General features: G+C 41.6%; 1 protein-coding gene across 4 annotated transcripts in view; it reads left to right on the plus strand.

Annotated features, from left to right (window-relative positions):
• Nucleotides 1-19,008, plus strand: part of col12a1b (collagen, type XII, alpha 1b) — a 132,396-nt gene extending 113,388 nt beyond the window's left edge. For 3 of the 4 annotated variants that reach the window (XM_084030845.1, XM_084030847.1, XM_084030846.1), the window contains 13 exons: nt 4,045-4,131; nt 5,546-5,599; nt 5,913-6,008; nt 8,401-8,454; nt 10,459-10,512; nt 10,613-10,666; nt 11,041-11,112; nt 11,208-11,243; nt 11,922-11,988; nt 12,088-12,273; nt 12,705-12,773; nt 15,216-15,386; nt 18,134-19,008. In XM_084030845.1, coding sequence (XP_083886971.1) covers nt 4,045-4,131; nt 5,546-5,599; nt 5,913-6,008; nt 8,401-8,454; nt 10,459-10,512; nt 10,613-10,666; nt 11,041-11,112; nt 11,208-11,243; nt 11,922-11,988; nt 12,088-12,273; nt 12,705-12,773; nt 15,216-15,386; nt 18,134-18,255 — 1,122 coding nt within the window. In that variant the 3' untranslated portion in view covers nt 18,256-19,008. Of the gene's footprint in view, nt 1-4,044; nt 4,132-5,545; nt 5,600-5,912; nt 6,009-8,400; nt 8,455-10,458; nt 10,513-10,612; nt 10,667-11,040; nt 11,113-11,207; nt 11,244-11,921; nt 11,989-12,087; nt 12,274-12,704; nt 12,774-15,215; nt 15,387-16,402 lie in introns of all 4 variants that reach the window. The other variant, XM_084030848.1, reaches the window with a different exon arrangement.
• Nucleotides 19,009-19,428: the final 420 nt, after the last annotated feature.

The raw sequence follows: 19,428 nt of genomic DNA on the forward strand, positions 1-19,428 counted from the left end.
GGTCAAAATAAAATGTAAGGTGTTAGTCATAAGTTTGCAAGCAAATAACTGTTAGAAAAATAATGTTTTTTTTAATGTCAAAGAATCATATCGCATTCATATTCGCTCATCACACCACAGATGCTACCGTGAATCATAACTGTGGAAACATAAGCCACAGAGCGAGACATATATGAACTATTTATTAATGTTCATAAAAGAATACAGAAAGAACATGAATGAAAATGTGTATACATAACAGACTGTATATGAGATGTGGGCGTAGTCACCGTGGCATCACATCTTGGCTTGTGGATTTTCACAAACCAATGGGCACTTTAAGGCACTTCAGCATGGGCTTCACTTTGCAGAACCGGAGGTTTCTGCCGGATCTGCATCTTTCAGGACATTCGTCTCGCTCAGAGGCCGTCCGCCATAGGGACATCAAATTTGGGATTTATCTGCATAAAAACCATATCAGCATTATGTTAAAGAAATCATATTTGAGACAGCAGCTGGTGTTACCAGCTTTGCTTCCGTAGCTCAATTTACCATTATGTTTAATGGCAGCGTCTTTGGTGTGATGAGGTGATACATTTGAGACTTAAATCTCAAGTGTTTCCCCAAATTTATTACTTAATTTCAGTGAATATTGGATTTTTTCTCGTACATTTTTGTTTTTTCCCAGAATGCCCCCCATGTCTCTGGATTTATTTTGTACTTATAATGGCCTTTATACCCTGTTGTAGTTAGGTCATATTGATATGATGAGCCAGACTTTATTTTATACACTCCTTAGAGGATTTCTGTGTACAGCAGCTCTAAATTTAAACACAACCTCTCCCAAAAACCTCTAAAAACTCACTTCTGCTTGTCTGTAAGTGCATTTCTTCCCGTTGGTTTTTACATCTGTGGAACATCTCGGGTTAACTGATCATCTTATAGAAAACTATCAGTCCACCTGGTTTTCCTCAAACATTTTTTGGAAGAAAGCATCCAGACTTTCTTCTAATGCCTACATGTTTTAATAACAAGCGAAAGTAATAACATCCTCCACACAGTTAAAAAGCAGAGGAGCGTGTCAGTCCTATAACAGACGTGTCCTCACACGTCTCTTGGACTCAGCCACAGATCAAACGCCCAGAGCAGAATAATGAGAATCAGAAGTGGCTGGAATCAAAGGGGGAAATAAACAGCGTGTATATGACAGTCAGGAGTGTGAGCCAGCTGATTCCCCGATGGAAGAACAAGAGGATGTGAGATGTAACGCGAAGCAACATGTGGGTTTCAGGATGCAGAAAAGGCTGCTTCGATTAATTCATTCAACAGAACATATTAATTATTGTAGATTTACTTTATTTTATTACCATCTGAGTTGTTTTCTTTGTTTTGGACAGCATTCCGACACATCATTTTTTACTGTTTACTCACCAACAAGCCAAGCAAATCAGATTCAGTTCAACCCAAATATCTTCACCATTTACATGAAAATAAAGGCAAAGATACAACTTACCAAATGTCCTTTTGACCTGCCGTACTCTGTGTGGTTATGAGCCACCTCATGCAGTTTCTGTTTGTTTGGTAGTTTCGATTTGAGCACAGAATAATCCAGTAAGGTGCAGCATCTAAAGCATCAATATGAATCATTCCTTTATCAGAGTTGCTGTGTATGAATGAGTATCACTGTGGCTGATGTGCTCCGACCCCCTCCCCCCTAAGTTGTCAGCATCATCAGCCGTAAATGGAAATTTAATTAAACCTGCATTATTGTACTATTTTGTCCACTCTGAGGACTGTTTGGAGATCCTTCACTTGAAGGGACAGTGTGTAGGATTTGCTTGCATAAAACCAGCTGATACCCCTCTGCTCACTCAGCAACGCGAGCCACCGAGCGTACCACCGGAGTAACGAAGTTCAGCTCGCTCACAGGCCGTCTTTCTTATCTTAACAACCAGAATAATATAAATTTAGAAGCAACAGCAGTCAGACGGTGGATGACCCTATCACGGTTTTACAAGCATGTAGAAAACTACAGTGGTCTGCAGGAAACAAACATAGATCTGGCTGTTTGGTTTGTCTGTTCAACTGCTGCTTTAATAGAAACCCAGTAGAACAGTCTGGTAGTAATCTGTCTGCAGTAAAAACATAAATATGTTTCTTAAGGCCACTGTGAGGCTGCAAAGAGAGGAATTTTGGTTTGCATGCAGTGATTTTAAAATGCAGGCTGTTGTTTCGTGGCCTCGCTCACTTCTGTCCCAGCAGAGATCTCCAGAGACGCACACTGGAACAAATAAAAGCTTTATGTGAGCGCAGCACGTCTGCAAGTGGGGCGTCCAAAAGATTTCTGAAAAGGATTCAACTCTGGTGGATTATTATCTCAATTGCTGCAGAGCAAAGACAGCTGTATAATTGTGCTGCGCTGCTGACAATTATAAGATGAGCAGTATGGAAATATAGAGAGTGGAAGTAAATATGCTGCGTGAGCTGATGCAAAACAAGTGTGTGTTTAATCTATGAGGACTTTTTAGACATTTAGCTGAATTACTTCCATTTGTTTGGAGATAATAGGATAAAGGCCAAGGCGTAATATTCATATTGGCATGTATGATTGGGGTGTTTGGCAAAGAAGTGAGATCCAGAATTTCAGTGGAGAATCCTAAAACCAATCCTCTCTTTCTACTAGGCCTGTTGCTCTACCCATAATGCTTTGTCAGAACGGGTTGGCATGTCACGCTGTGGAATATTTTGGTCAGATTGTTCTATATTAACGAGGATCGACAGGATCCTGGTAGTGGGTCCTCTGCCTGTCAGACGCTGCTCTGGATCAACAGGATCCTGGTAGTGGGTCCTCTGCCTGTCAGACGCTGCTCTGGATCAACAGGATCCTGGTAGTGGGTCCTCTGCCTGTGAGACGCTGCTCTGGATCAACAGGATCCTGGTAGTGGGTCCTCTGCCTGTGAGACGCTGCTCTGGATCAACAGGATCCTGGTAGTGGGTCTGGCCAATCATTAATTTTCAAGCTTCAGCAATGATTTATTGATGTTGAAACATCAGATATAAGTGACATTTTAGGTGTTCATTTGAAATAAGGTTTGCTATTAATAATAATAATAATTATAACATGATCTTTTTTTTTTACAAATATTTATTTATTGAGCCAAGAATTGTATATTGAGCACATCGTTGTGTCAATGCTTATTTTCACTCATACAAAATGGTCACAAACCCATATTTGCATTAACAAATATGAAGAAGTTAGTTAACCAAAATGGAAGGGAAACTAGGAAAGTCCTAAAAATACAGAAAATGATATACAATTAAATTATATTGACAAAAAATAAACAGAGTGAAATGAAAAAGTTAATTAAATTAAATAACGGAGACAATTTGGATCTGGTTCTATCTCCTGTTTCGGTCATTCTTCAGTAGATGAATAAACGTGTATGAGTAAAGTTTACAGAAGGTGAACGTCCATTATCTGTCTAACTAGCTCAAAGTCTCTTCCTGATCGAGTGTCCTTGAAAGTCTCCGGGACGCTGAGTTCCCAAACTGTCTCTTTAAGGTTTGAAAGATTAATTTCATCGGCATGCTGAAGTCTGAATAAACCAGAAAAAGTCAAATGGGCCATGCTTCTGCTGTCAAAGCGCCCGCACATTTGCTCTGGTCGTCTCCCTCAGATCTCCATCTTGGCTCCGCTCTGCCTCTTATGCAAGAGTTGAACCTGCAGCGATTTTGTCTAAACTGTTTACCTCCGGAGTGACGAGCCCAGGGGAGATGGACGTGGTGTTTTTGGAGGGTTATTAAAGTGGATCTGCTGGACACCTTTTCAGACACCCACTCACAGTTTATGTCTGTGTTAGTGTTTTCAACCGTGACTGCATGATTCATCTGCTGCTAATGAAGTGGTATGGATGCTGTTGGAAAGGAAAACCAGTCAAATCAGCTTGGAACGGACTTGCTTTGGCTCGTGCGATTCACTTCTGCCAGACTCGCTGAAGGTTTCACTCAGCAACTGTCTTTCTATTTGTAGCAGTTTCTCATGGTGTCTGTTTTCTTCTCCACCAGAGAGACGAGCTGAAGTGTCCGTCCCTTCCCAACTCCTGCACCTGCATCTCAGAGGCCAACGGAGAGTCAGGCCCTCAGGGGCCAATGGTAAGAAGTCATTACAGCGGCTGGAGGTCAGCATGCTTCATAAAATGTTGTATTATTCCTTTAACAGAGGCCTGTTACAATTACAAATGATCTGTTAAAAATGTAAATGAATCCAAATATCACAATGTCACAGTAACTTTTGGATGACGTCTATACCAAAAACAAGAGAAAGATAGAAGACTTTAATTTAAACGTTAAACACAACAGAACCATGTAACAAAAGAAAAGAAAATTGGGAGACCAAAACCGATTTGAAAATATATATATTTTTTTTTTGAAAATGTATCCTAAATGTACATTTTTTGTACCCTAATTACAAAACCTTGTATAGTATTATTGGAAGTATTATAAAGTAAAACAAAATGTAGTAAAATACAAAAAGATATGGTCTTTTAAATGATATATTACATATTCTTCTTCCTTGTCAAGACCTGGCACCTAAATTACCCACAATGCAACTCAACTGCCGCCACGTTTGTGTGAGATTCCAGTTTGTTCTGCTCGTAGTGGTGTTTTAATGCGTTTAGTGTTCATGGAGTGAACATTGTGCGGGGCTGTTCTGTGTATTGGGACATGTTTCAGTCACTGTGGTATTACTACTTCTACGTGAGTAAAATCTCTCCCATGTCTGCTTATTTATGGGTATTTATATACTATATGTGGTACAGAGAGAATATTATACCCTGAGAGACTTCTTTAAAATGCCTCATAAAATCTTTAAAGAGGGTGGGAGTTAAGTTGATGGAGGCCGACCTGACTGACCTTAAGTGAGTGCATGCAGGATCCTGTTGGAATGTATGCGTAATGTAAAATAGACTATCACCAATCTCATCCTTACGTTCTCAACACTCTCCAAACAATATTATAAGACTACATTTTTATTTTTTAAACTTTGAAATTGACAAACATCATATGTGTTATTCGTGGTACAATTCACACAAGATCAAAAAATGATTTATCTATTACTGTACATGTTTTCTCTGGTCAACCATAAGGGGCGGGCCTCTCTATATGACTGGAGAGCCAAAAGGGTTCATTCATTTAGACTATAAAGGCCTGCATGCTCTGACCCTGAGCTACATCACAGGACTTCCATCCTCACACATGTACAGCTCGGCCCCGTCATCCATCCTGGACCTCGTTGCTAACAGGAACAGTAGCTGCACCAAGACTCTGGGAAAATAAGATCAGCAGAATCTCTTAACTCCCTTAAAAGACCCTCTTTTGCTCCCTGTGATGGTTCTTGATATTATGTGTGTGTGTGTGTGTGTGTGTGTGTGTGTGTGTGTGTGTGTGTGTGTGTGTGTGTGTGTGTGTGTGTGTGTGTTTGATTCATGTATTTAAACACCTATGTCTATGAAGATGCATACTTAGTCATTGTTGTGTTAACATGACAAATGCTGGTCCTCCTCAGGGTGCCCCCGGAAGCAAAGGACCCCGAGGTGAAAGAGGAGAGCCCGGTCCCTTCGTGAGTACCTTATACTAAGGCAACCTTTTTAGTGAACACTGAAGAAGAAATCTACGACAGTTAGGTCTGAGGTTCACTCCTCAGCTATCAGCCCTCGATGAAAACATCAGATTGTTTAAAGTAGGAGAGCTTTGAAGAGAGCGAGCACATCTGATTCCACTTTGCCCTGATATGTAGGGGAGGCTCGGCCCGCCGGTCCACGCAGCAGCATTCCTCCTCTGTTTGCTGCACATGTATCAGGCTTCAGAACTGTGACGAGACAAACCAACAACTCCTGTGTTGAATATCTGACCTTTTCTGCTTTATTTCACAGGGGCCGGTCGGCCCGCGTGGAGATAACGGACCACCGGGGCCCATGGGTCTGCCTGGCCCTCAAGGACCCAGCGGCCTGTCTATTCCTGGAGAGGCTGTGAGTCTATAAACACACGCACACTTTGAGCAGATAAACATAAATCCCTGGCATGCCTCGGCACGGCACAGCAGGGATTATTGGGCGATTTATTATGAATCGAGTTTACAAGCTGGGGAGGATCTGTGGCACAGATTCACATTCCATCATGTCTCAGGGAGAGAGGTGATACCAGAAAGACCTGAGGCCTCGCTGAATGGGTCTTTATAAATCATAGTTTGGATCTCTGACACGAGATTCAGATGAAACACAATTATCTGTACTGTACATCACTATTTCCACTCATTACTCTGTTAGATCAAACCAATACAGTCACCGACTGATGGACGTGAAAAACCTAAGGGCTGATTTATGTGGAGGAGGGCTGGGAGGTCATTTAAAATAAGGATCGGCAACCAAACAAAAGCCGTACAACATAAAATATAACATAATGCACCTTCATTACGTTCATAATAACATGAACATGTGTCATGTTCCACATCACGGCTCGGGTAAAGGGACGAGAAGGGCCGCTGCATCGGGGGTCATCAGGGGTCACATGACAGACAGGCTACTGTTTACCTTCCACGAAATGGAAATCAGAGCTCCTCTCAGTGAGAGCTCTTCATGTCCTGTTCCCACTCGGACCTCCTTCAGCGATGCTGCTGTATTTATTCTCTCTTTGCAGAAGAAGGACTTACCTGACTCTCCTTTAGTTCAAGGCTTGCCTCACATTTATCTTTATGACGGGCAGCAGGAAGAGTCGGAGTCAGGTCATCTTTCCACTGTACAGATGTCCCCCTGCATTAACATGTTATCTCTATCTGGACATGGAAAAAGACACAACTATCTCAAAGCTGATCAGTCAGATGTTTACACAATCCAGTTTGACCACATGCTGAAGCAACAAGTTAACAGTCGAACTCTTCCCTGAAGCTGCAGCGGCCATGTTTGTTGAGTTTCTGTCTTATTCATCTCCATATTGATATCTCATCACAATGCAGGCAGAATGACGACGTTTGTCAATATCGGTGTAACTGCAGCCAAATACGGATCACACGTGGTCCAGTTTTAAATTGGCAGACCACTTCCATATGGGGTCTGGTGGATCCAGTCTACATTCTGATGTGTTCTGCATTCTGCATGCACTTTTACTTTAACATTAATAACAAACTTAATTCATTCAGGACCTTTTTGCAAAATATCTGTTTAAATTAAAACAAATCTACAAACCAATTAAATATAAGTACAGTGAATAAAATAGAATAAAATACACAGAATATGGTTAAATAAAAAATGTGGAGGTGGTAAAATAGTCAATAATGAAAGACTTAAAAAGGTAGAATATAGAAGATATCCACATACAGATCACATGGTATATCTGTTGGAAATGTGGCCATTATGTACGACAGTGTTTAGGGCCATTGTAGGAAATAAATGCATCACAGAGCCGGCCGAGAGGGGCAATATTCACAATCTAAAATTAAACGTCACATTTAGAATTAAAGAAAACCCTGAAAGTGTGGGATTTTTTGTAAAGCAACAGCATTCATCACTTTGCAAGGTTGGCTCACCTTCATCACACAACAGACGCCAGCATCAAACAGGAAATGCCACAGTTAGTGAGGAGGTGCAACATCATGGAACATGGAGACGTCTCCGTCTGTCCGTTGTGTTGCAGTTCCTGGTGTGTTTTCTTCTCAGTAGGTCCAATTCACTGCATTTCTTGATTGATAATCTGGTTGTAAAGTATCATTTAATGAGGTCAGCCACTCACGGCGTCTGTGGATTGTTCAGGTTGATCAGAGCAACTGATGTGGAATAAAGAGTGAGTTAGTCAGAGTAGGTGGGGAGGGTCGAACCCTGAAAGGACTTTCACCCAGGAGACTGGTGTTGTGTCACACATGAAAGCAAAAGTTGAGTTATAACAATGTTGTTAATGTTACGCAATAGATGTACTTATTAAAACCCAAACCGAGATCTTTTTTCTAACCCTAAACCAAGTAGTTGTGTTGCCAAAACCTAGATGAATGTTTCACCATTTCACAACATAATCAATGTGCAAACCTTCTGCATCAGGATGATAAAGACGTCCAGCTTCTGCCAAAACATGACGGGTAGGGAGGAGATCATTTTGGGGCCCCGGATCCCTCATTTTTTATTTAATTTAATTTGAACCTACTTGGCACTTGTACATAGTGGGATGATAACAGGAGACATATATAAAAGAAAATACACATAATGTGACGGCGTATGAGAACAGGCGAGGCAGGTGTGCAGAGATGAGGCAGGACGTTCACACTTGTTTTTATAAGTTGATGTTTTTCTTTTAACTCCGACCAAAGAGAGTAAATGTCATGTTACTCATCTGTTCTTTATGATGGTCATTCATGCTGTGCTTCTCTGCCTTCAGGGCCGCCCTGGACCAAAGGGAGACCACGGTGACTCGGGCTTACCGGGACAGAAAGTAAGTGCAGCCCTGGCTGAAAAAAAAGGCTTTGAAACAGGAAATGGGGATGATTGAGATTGACTACCGGTGTGGCGTCTGGACGGACTCGGACGGTTCTCCAGCTGGGGAGGATTCAGAGCTGAAACAGGGAGTACGGCTCTCTGGTGGAGGTTTCACTTTGACTTTCAAATTAAATGTGGTAAGAACGGGCCAAGAAGGAGTCAGGCTGACGAACAGCGCTGGTTAAGTGTTGGCCTGCGGTCAGCTGCTACATCCTCCTCTTAACGCAAGTTGTTTTATCTGGGAATAAACGAGGAGCTGCGGTCCAACCTGCACTTTTTTGGAGCAAACGTACTTCAAACTTCAAACGTGAAAGTACAGAACATCGCGAGTCACAGTTGAGTCATTCTGGATGAAACTGTCTCTGTGTTTGAAGTATTAAGTGACGAATATCAGGTAGCATTTAGATTTCCTCCTGGAACGAATCTTTTTGATGTGTTCAGACATGGATGTCTCCTCTCCGAGTCTCATTCATCATTCAGGGAAGATGGAACAATCACAAGTTACCTTAAATAAATCACATACTTAATGAAAAATGAAGAAAACAAATCATTTCTTCCATATCTAAGACGTTTAAAATGCAGTCCATAAGAAAAGATCTCTGATAAAACCCTTCTCAGTTTCAGTGTCGTGTCCCTTTAATCCCAGTGATGAGTCTGTGGAGACGCTCCATTAAAGGGTTTTATAGGTGCAGTCACAAGAAAACACTAAGTTGCCCTCTTTTGACCTGTTAAGTGGAGTTTGTTTACCTCTATAAGAACCAACCTTTTGGAGTTTTGCTTCAGTGGTTGTTAAAAGAATCCCACCCTCGTCTTCGTATGGACGTGCAGAGATCAGTTCTCTTGCTTTTACGCTCAGACTTGTAATTGCAAACAACAAAGGGTTCTCAGAAGCAGACTTGCAGGAGCGGCGGAGATGAAGCGTCTGGTCCGAGTGAAGGTTAGCTAAGAGTCCTGCCATGTTGCTGAACATTTAAATTCAGGGTTTCCCCTGTTGTAGCCGAGGTGCTCAGCCTCGCCTGAAATACACAGCACGTTCTCTGACGTCAAAAGAAATTCTTAAATTTTTATGGAATATAAAAGCAGGCGTCCGTGAAATAATGTCAACATAAAAATGTATATAGGCTTTTCAAACTTCAGAGCACTGAAATATACAATCCATAAACTTTAATGGCGTACGTGCCACAGCTCCACTGTTGGCACTCAAGTCTTTTATAATGTTGCATGGATAGTCACGTGAGCCGGCCAAGTGAATGTCAACAATGCTCGTTTTCTAAACCTAACTTCCTCTGAAGGCAGAGGTTTATTTTGAAAAGACACTGTGCACGTAACAGTGACACTAGAGAGGAACGTAGAGCGGCATAGCTGGAGGCTTTGCGGCGCTGACCGAGCTGCGTTATTGGAGTGAACGTGATGACTCCACCTGACTGTCAGTTAGTTGGTTTGTGTTCAAGCAAAGAGATGCCCTTAAAGGCTGGATAGGATCTGCATGCCCACATGTCTTGATCTGAAAATGCTACCTTCAGAATATCAATCAGAATACCACAGATTGTAGACCCGTATCACATCCAGATGATTGTCATATTGGGAGGATTAGTGTGTATGTTAAGGTAGTCACTGTGGCGTCACGAGTGAGACTGACCAATCAGATAAACTCCACGTGGCCGGTGTTGATGGAGCAGGCAGGCTGCAGGTGAGCATGCTGGAGCCGATGCTATAGCAACATGCATTTAATGACTTGCAGACCACGCGGGTCCTGGTTTATAATGGCCAATAAAAGAGATCTGGATTATATTATCTTCCCAGTAAATCTTGTGCTGAGGCATCAAAGACCAGAGAAGACTGTAATAAAAGAAGTGAGCAGGTTCCTGTGCGTTTAGTGTCCGACACGCAGAAACAAACCTGTTTCAATGTTCCGCCGGAGCAGAGAGCAGCGTTGATGAGTGTTGATGTATGTTTGCAGGGTTCGCCTGGTCCTCGCGGTTCTGCCGGACCCATGGGACCAGCTGGAGTCAGGGTGAGTACAGACCAGCAGGTTTTAATGGCAATGACGCTCTCTGAACCCTTTAAACATGAACAGTATCGGTTCAGTCTCAGTGTTGATTTTGTATTTCCAGGGCCCTCAAGGAAAGGATGGAGTAACGGGACCCAGAGGCCCCACGGGGCCCATGGTAAGAGTTTAACTGCTTTAACCTCTCAGCAAGGCATGCAAACCCAGCTGAAGTAATTACACCTTTAAGTGCCTTGCTCAAGTACAAACTGGCATCCGTTTTTAGAGAGCAGAAAACATGACTCATGAACTTTCTCCACACACATTTAACAAGCCGGCTGTGTTGATTGATCTCATATTTTCTGATCACAAAGAAGATTCTTCAATAGTTTATCAAAACAGATGATTGTCAAGACCCACAGAGGGCTTTGTGCTGCGAGCCATTCTTGAATATTTCCAGAGAAGAAGCATTTTTTTATTGTTTATTGTGATAACAATTATTTCCTAGCTTTGGTTTTGTCTAACTCAGCGGTGCTCCTCTGTGTCTCCTAACAGGGACCTCCAGGATCTCCTGGAATATCAGGTGCTGCAGGAAAACCAGGAAACCCCGGAGACACCGGTACTCCTGTAGGTGTCTCACTGTCACGCCGGCTCTGTACGACTAGCCGAACGTTGAAATGTTTGTTTTTGACGACTGAAGTGTTTTAATTTTGTGTTTTCAGGGTGCTCTCGGTCCAAAGGGAGACAAGGGAGAGAGAGTGAGTACATCTGAATGCATGTATCTGAGTTTGAATCCAAGCTGGGTGAACTTACTGAGAGACGTTTCTTCACTAGAGGAGGAAGTCATTTAAATAGCTTTCAAGCCTTTACAGTCACAAAACAACAATGTGGAGAGAACTTTCCGCTTGTTCTGGTGCAGTTTCCTGCTTTTCAGGAGTTTTCTAGAAATGCATTTTTAAATCTTGAAACCAGATCTCGAAAGATTGTTTTCATTTGATTTAAGAAAATCTGATCTTGGGTCTTAAGCTAACTTACTTTCAACATGGTGTACTTATTTCTGAGGAACAGTTTTGAGTGAAAAATACACTAATGCCAACTATCTTAAGAAACAAGTTAGATTTGATCAAAGCCGTTTCATATTTCATCACAAGGAATGTTTGACAAAAGGGAACCTCAGAAGTCCTGAGCTGTGCTTTTCTATGCAAGTACTCATGGGAAAGGTAGTTCATAACTCCACAGATGCAGTAAAACAAATACTAAAGATCGATCAATTCAGAAAGCAATGAGGAAATCAAAATGATGGGAACAAATAGCAGAAGTACTGAAGGCAAGGAAACAAACATCAGGAGGACAAGGAGGAGATGATTTCAAATGAACCCAGGTAACATTTTGCCCAGACATTAATTTGGTATAAACTCCTTGCTCTTTGTCCCCAGGGCGACTTTGCTCCTCAGAACATGATGCGATCCATTGCCAGACAAGTTTGCGAGCAGCTAGTTAGCGGTGAGTTTGGAAACGTTTGTGGCATCGTGATGCATTCTTTCATGATGGCGTGAGTCCTGCCACTTACTCTTCTCTTCCCTTCCCCCTCTGATGCTGCAGCACAAATGACTCGTGTTAACACGTTACTGAACCAGATCCCCAGCGGCATTTACCGCAACAATAACCCCGGCCCCCCGGGGCCTCCCGGGGCCACCGGCAGGCCGGGTACCCGCGGAGAACCCGGCGCCAGTGGAAGTAACGGATTCCCCGGGAGTCCAGGTTCACCTGGCCAGTCGGGAGAGAGAGGTACGACAATCTGACACACAGTTCTCATCATGGGTAGTAAACCTGAAGACACGAGTGATTCCTGAAAAAGTTTTCTGTCTCTTTAGAACAAAAGCATAAAACTACTTCATTGTATCAACCAACGAAAAAGACTCTGAAGTTCTAAAACTTAAGCAATGCTTTTTTAAAGTGTATTTAATTGATTTATTCCTGTTCCATCATTACACAGCTTACAATGATTGCAGGCTAATGCATGTACAGTGAAGTGAAGAAAAGGTTGTACTGTTATTAGTTATGACTGTTTTAAACTGAAACTTTTACCACCATCTGAGTTGTATCTCCACTTTGAATTTCTTTCCATCAGACGTAGAGTTTTACATCAGTGCTGAATCCTCATTATGAATCACTGAGTGTAACTGACTCTGATCCTGTGTGTTCTGATCCTGCTTCAGGACCTGCAGGAGAGAAGGGCGAGCGAGGACTTTCAGGAACGGGACAGAAAGGCCAGAGAGGACCTGCTGGTACGTCTCTATGTGTATCTACTATTACACTGCCCGTGTGTTGGAGTTCACTCGGGGAAAAGGACATGAAATCATTTCATTCAAGAGAAATTATCTTGAGAAACGCTTAAAGTACATTTCTTTTGAATGCTTGGCTGCTGAATCTGTCATCTCAAATGTCAGAGTTTTCCCGAATGCACCAGCAGAGAGAGATTTACAAACAGTTGAGTAAACGTTCATCGTGACTGAAAGGAACAGCTTCTGGGAAAGAAATGAAATGTTCAGTGTCTGTAGTTAGTGGGCATAAAACATGGAGCTGATGGGTGTCAGAGCCCCAAATAATGATTATTTCCATGACTGATTAAGCCATCAACCATTTAGAATTACAAAACCAAAACACTCACTTTCAAATCAAACGGAGAAAAGTTGTTTAATTTAGAAACTAATGAATGAATTGATTCAAACAGAAGAAAGTATTAACAATATGACATGATTAATATAAAAATAAGTGCTGTGTTGAACTTTAAGAAAGTTCCTGTTGTTGCTTGCTGTTGGCAATTTACCTTATCAGCTAATGTTATGAAGCAACCAACTCCAGATCCATGCTACGTAGCTAAGTTACAGTTTGCTCATTGCTTTACATTACTAGTGAAAAGTGTTGCTTTGTACCGGTCATGTACTGTTGTGTAAGTCAGTATCGTGTATCAAGGTAGCCTGTGAAGTATATGTGCAAGCTAGCCAAACTGACATATTCATTCAGGTAATATTACTACTAGCAATAACATTAGCGAGTAAGCTAAGGTTAGCCAGCTAGCTGTAACTTAGCCACGCTACACGGATGTGCCGTTGGTTGCTTTGTAACGTTAGCTGAAGTCATTTGTAAATGACAAGCAGCCAGTTAACCAGCCGGCTAAACAGCATGGAGGAATTAGCCGTTATCCACTGAAGACGGTATTTTGCTACGTTAGCAACACACTGTTAGCACCGTAGGCGGAGCTGAAAGAGGCTACTCATTCAGAAGTGTGCATACATGTCACATCCTTTGGGTTTTCCCGGCAAAACTGTCCTGTTTGCTTTACATGGAAATCAGTCTACAGTTACAGACAACAAAGAAAGCCATTTTTAATTTTACATCTGTCTCGACTCCAGCCCTCCATGCACCCGGGGGAGTCATTCACACGTCAACACGTTATTGTTGCCATGACTACTACAAGACACAATGCAAATATTACCTGGCAGAAGAGAAAGTCATGCTTTCGCTCTGCTCATAAAGACGAAGGCAGAACAAACCAAATCCACTCCTTTCAGTTCTTACCTTTCACAATAAAAGCCCTACACATTAACACTGTAGAACTGTCCCATGCAGACCAGATAATCATACCACTGCTGTGGTGTGACTCACTTAAACTGAAAGAGTCAAATGCAGCAAATGCAGCAGCTCGTCCTGCAAAAAAAAGCAGCTCAAACAACAACCAGAAAAATGATGAGGTCACCCTGCCCGGAGCTGATCACACAACCATCCTGTAATCCAGCACCCTGACTGCAGCCCCACAACTTGCCCCACAATCCAGTCTAAAGCAAACAAGGTCAAGTTGTGGAAACAGTTTGAGCAGAGAGGGAAAGATCCTGAAGAGGAGGAAGTGGACAGCAGTGAGTCATTCATTCACAACACATGCTGAGGATGGCGAGGAGGAGGAGGAGGAGGAGGAGGAGGAGGAGGAGACGGACCGGCAGGGAAACTTTCCAAGCCGGCTTTGTCCGTGTCTAGACATAACGCAGAGAGGGAAAAAAGATCAGCACATTCTTCTTTTTTTTTTTCCTCTCATACTTTAGGTTTTTTTTTGTAAACTTCCATCTTCCAAATGTTTTGCCCGAGACTGTCAGCAGCAGTCGCAACAGCATTTAAGAAAATACATTTCCAGCTGAAATTTGAGCACGATGACACAAAGCCATAATTATCTGGTTTGGTTAAGTGATCACGAAACAACCTCTGAGGTTTTTACTTTGGGCAGTTTTACAAGAATACTACATATGAATTCATCTCTGAAATAAAAAGCTGTTTTCTGTTGTTTTAAACCACAAACACATGGAGAAGCATCACGATCATTTTTCAAAAGCTTACCAGCTCCATTAAAGCTTCCAAAACGCGTGTACGTATACAGATATACGTGTGCCTCACTTTGCTCATTTAACTATAAATTCCCATCGTCTGTTAAAAACAGGACTACAACTGATGTCAGAAAATAATGTTGCATGTTCTTAAAGCCACGGTAATGACATTTTTCTTTTGTCCAACAAATAGTGTAGAATCCAAATATGTTCACTGCATGATCACATCAGTGAACTAAAAGCAGCAAATCTTCATGATTGAGAAGCTGAACCAGGAATGTTTGACTGGTGTGATTTTAAAGTGTCCTCCTCTGTTAGTTAACATGGTCCGAAACTCTTTGTTTTCCCCACCAGGTCCACAAGGAGAAAGCAGGACAGGAGCCCCAGGCTCTGCAGGCTCTGCCGGACCCCGCGGTCCCCCCGGACGTCCAGGACACGCCGGAGTCCGCGGGCCCCCTGGACCTCCTGGATACTGCGACTCCTCTCAGTGTGTCGGTATTCCTTACAACGGGCAGGGATACGGAGGTACGTACCACAGAGTGCACGCAACGCGTTAGCCGGGTTTTATTTAATAACATCTTTGCTAATAATTCAGTTGGTGGATTTTTTTGGAGGAATATTCCAACATTTTGAGAGAGACAACATGAGGCCCATGGGCCCAGGAAGTGTTTAGCCTAGCTGAGCATAAAGACTGGAAGCAGGTGGAAACTGCTAGCCTAGCTTCATCAAAAGAGAAAAGTACCATTTTAAAGCCGTCTTTGTTATCTGCTTAAATGTCATGGTAATATTCTTTGTTTAAATTATTATATTCAATAAAGCTGCTTCTGTTGAGACAGCTATTAATATTTGAGAACTTTGATTTATTTTTATTAAAAAAAGGGCTAGACATGTATATCATCTTCAAAGTAAGGTATCAAAAATCGTATAGTCATTTTATAAACAAGATACAACAAGCTACTCTCCCTCTGGATGTAGCTATGCTAGCAGTTTCCACCTGCCTCCAGTCTTTTTGCTAAGCTAGGCTAAAATGATCCTGTACCCAGTTAGATGAGATGATATCCATCTTTCATCGTACGCTGTAGGATAACAATGACCTCACAGCTGTCACACCGAGTCTGATAACAATATTTACTTTGAGGCACGTCACACTGTGATTAAAGTCCAGTGATTTAGACAGATCGAACACATAGAATATGTATTCAATTAGTTCAATTATGATTACATGTTTAGAATAATGGTGTGTTGTCCGTTGTCTTCTGTGGGTGACGACAATATCGATGGCAGATTCAAGGAAATGATATTCAAGTAGCATTTAAGTGTTTCCATTTAATGCTACTTTATAGTCCACTTTATTTATCTGGCTCCTTTCAATCATCAGCACAGCGTGTCGGGCCTTAAGGCAGCCAGCTCTCCCAAAATGTTGGAGCCCTTCTCCTTGAGGATTAATGCATGTGTGAAAAGTCACTAAACTAAAGTTGTTTATTCGCTGTCTTCTCTGCTTTGACCTAACTGACACCTTCATCCTCTTTGGCCTGTTTCAGGTTCACATTAGACTTTCTAAGCCGCCTGTGCTGCTTTCACTGACTTCCTGAAAACAAACAAAAGTCCTGTAACTGAAACACTTGCTCACACGCTCTAGAGCTGTTTAAAAGGATAACGCCGAAGGAAACCATTAACAAACCACACAACAACAAAGAGGGAAACTAACAACGACTCACAGCCAGTAGAACAGAACCAGCAGCAGCAGCAGCAACCTGTTGAGTCTGAGGCCTGTTTGCATCTTGAAAGCCAAAGACCAGACAAAGCAACATGTTCAGTGGAGGAGCATGCACCAAACAACAACAACAAACAAATACTAACAAAGGTGGATTTGTAACAGAGACCCTGTGCAGCAACAACAGCAGCAACACCAGCAGCAACAACTCTGTTAACAGCATCTCTCTTGACGTGACTCTGGGGTGTGAATAAACTCATTTGTGCCTTGTACATGATGTTGGAATCAAGTCCACTAAATGTAGTTTTTAACATCTGCAGTTTTAAAGCTTGTGCCTTGCAATTCAACAACCTGCTGCTTGCTGAATGCCAACAAAAACGCCTCTTTATTTTAATGATTCGTATTTTCCTGCCCACATGTTTGTAGCTTTTTCTAAACTGCTCAGGATCAAACTGAGTCACTTCTGCACATGTGACCCCGAACGTTTAGAGTCACCGCTTTCATTGACTTTTCTCCCAGAACCAGCTATACTGTATCTGTATGTTCTATTAAATAATAACTATGCAGTCCCAAAGAAGCTCCTCCAGGCTGGTGGTAGCAGAACTTGAATTTCACGTAGTTTTGTTGTTTTATTTTGTAAATGAATTTATTGTAGAGAAAGGATAGCATTGATGGTTCTCGGTCGACTAACACCTGATCGTCTAACATCAACAGAAAGGTCAAACTAAAGCACTGATACGTTGAGCAGGGGTGTGTTCAACCTGATCCCCCACCCACCAACGCTGACAGCTGATTGGCCAATCATCAAAGTTTAAATGCACACCTTTATTTATTATTTAAATGAGTGATAAGTAGGAAGTATGACAGCATATTAGAGGTAAATAAATATCATGAATATATATCCATAGTTGTGAATTTACAAGAAAAAAATCAGATATTAACAGAGTTTAAACTGATAGAATTATGAGGAAAAAAACATATTTTTTTTTTTCTTGTAAATTAACTTAAATCTCTTGAATTGTTTACCTACAATAGCTGTAATACAGTAAGTAAGAAATGTACATAGACTGTTGAAAGCAGCAGATCTCTGTCTAATATCAACATCTTTTAATTCAGAGGTCATTTATATTAAAATGCTTTACATATTGGAGGTCCTGGTTCAAAACTTAAGTTGAGCAACTTTAATAGACGTCATATGAAGCTGATTTAATCTGCGGTGCCGATGTTTACCATTTAAAACAGAAACGTTATCTAGTCATAAGGTATTCTGCAGAGAACAGAGTTCAAAACAGAACCAGCTCCTAGAAACCAGACCCTGTAGTTCTGGATTTGAGTCAGATTTAGTTTTTTCTGTTGGAACAAATATTGCCCCTTCCTGTTTTACAAGACCTTTTAAATCCAGCTCCCCGCTGATGGAGCGGACACACCCCTGCTGCCTCCTCACCATGCGTATCAGTGCTTCAGCACGCAGAACACAACAGTATACTCGTTCTTTTTGTGCATGTTAAGACAAACTGAGAAACTTATGTTCAACTGGCCAAACGCTATCTCCGAGCAGGCCAATACCCACCTGACCCCGACACCCAAGTAGTCCCAGACCCGGAGGAGGACGAGCCGTCGCAAAACCAGCGTCGAAAGAGATCACTATCAAGGAAGGCATCCAACAGGCTCACATCATAAACACGCCATGTCCTCCTTTTCTTCATTATTGTTCTTGTTCAACCTGTATTTGTTGTTTGGATTTATGCACATTACTTTGGAACATTGGAAAATACCTTCAAATGCCTTAAAGCGTATGTGAATATTCATTTTTTTTGGCAGGTGAAGGGTTTGGACGGAGGGGAGGGAGTTTGGGCACGACTTTAAAAGAAGGGAAGGGAAAAAATGTTAAGAATTCATGAAAAGAACCAACCTGTGAGCTTTCTTTTACCACTTGTGTCCTTTGCTTGTAACATATTTGCATCCAGTTTGTATTAACTAGAAGTTAAAGCTAAAAAATGTTTGTTCACAATGTTGGGACATCATAGCTCATTCAGTACGTTACATATAATCCTTTTCATTCATGTTGTCGTCTAACGGAGGTTCAGTTTCATTATGGCAGTTAAACACGGCTTTCATTTTGTATCTCTAGACTTAATATTTATCAGTTTTCCTTTATTCCGTCACAGCTCATTTTAACAAAAGGTGGAATTGCATGTCTGTGGTGTATATTTACTAGATGTTTGTGTTACATTTCATTTTGTTTTAATCAGAATACAGTTGTCATTCTTGTCATTTTCTCAGTATCTAATGCAGCCGAAACGAAGTGCAAGACTATGGAAGTGGTGTTGCTGCTTCATGTTTGAACTGCAGATTGTGAATTCCACAGCCTTATTTTCTTATTTATTTCTGAAAACAGAAGAGGCATTTTTCAATAAAACTACTGAAAATGTACCTCTGTGTGCTTTTTCCATTGGGGGGGGGGGGGGGGGCTGACTGTGATTGAGAGATCTTTTCTTCTGACTTCCTTTTGCCATATTATACTACTTTATTTTACTCTATACATAGTATAGTATGTCAAAAATTCACAAAAAGTCGACAAAATTAATAAATTGTTGTAAATGGGATAGTTAGTTCAATCGTGTCATCTTTTCAATTTTATTTATAGTGTCACAACAGAAGTCATCTCAGGACACCTAACACATTGAGCAGGACGAGAATACACATGATTTTCAGAGTCAATACAATTTCAAAGTCCCAACATCACCCAGGGGGAAGCCTTACAGATAGTGGTGAGAAAAACCTGCCTTAATAGGCTTTTAGGCAGAAATGTGGAGCAGCCCAGACCCTCGGTTCTGCATTGGTGTTGGTCGT

The sequence above is a fragment of the Eutrigla gurnardus genome (genome assembly GCF_963514095.1).
Source record: "Eutrigla gurnardus genome assembly, chromosome: 16".
NCBI classification, from domain to species: domain Eukaryota; kingdom Metazoa; phylum Chordata; class Actinopteri; order Perciformes; family Triglidae; genus Eutrigla; species Eutrigla gurnardus.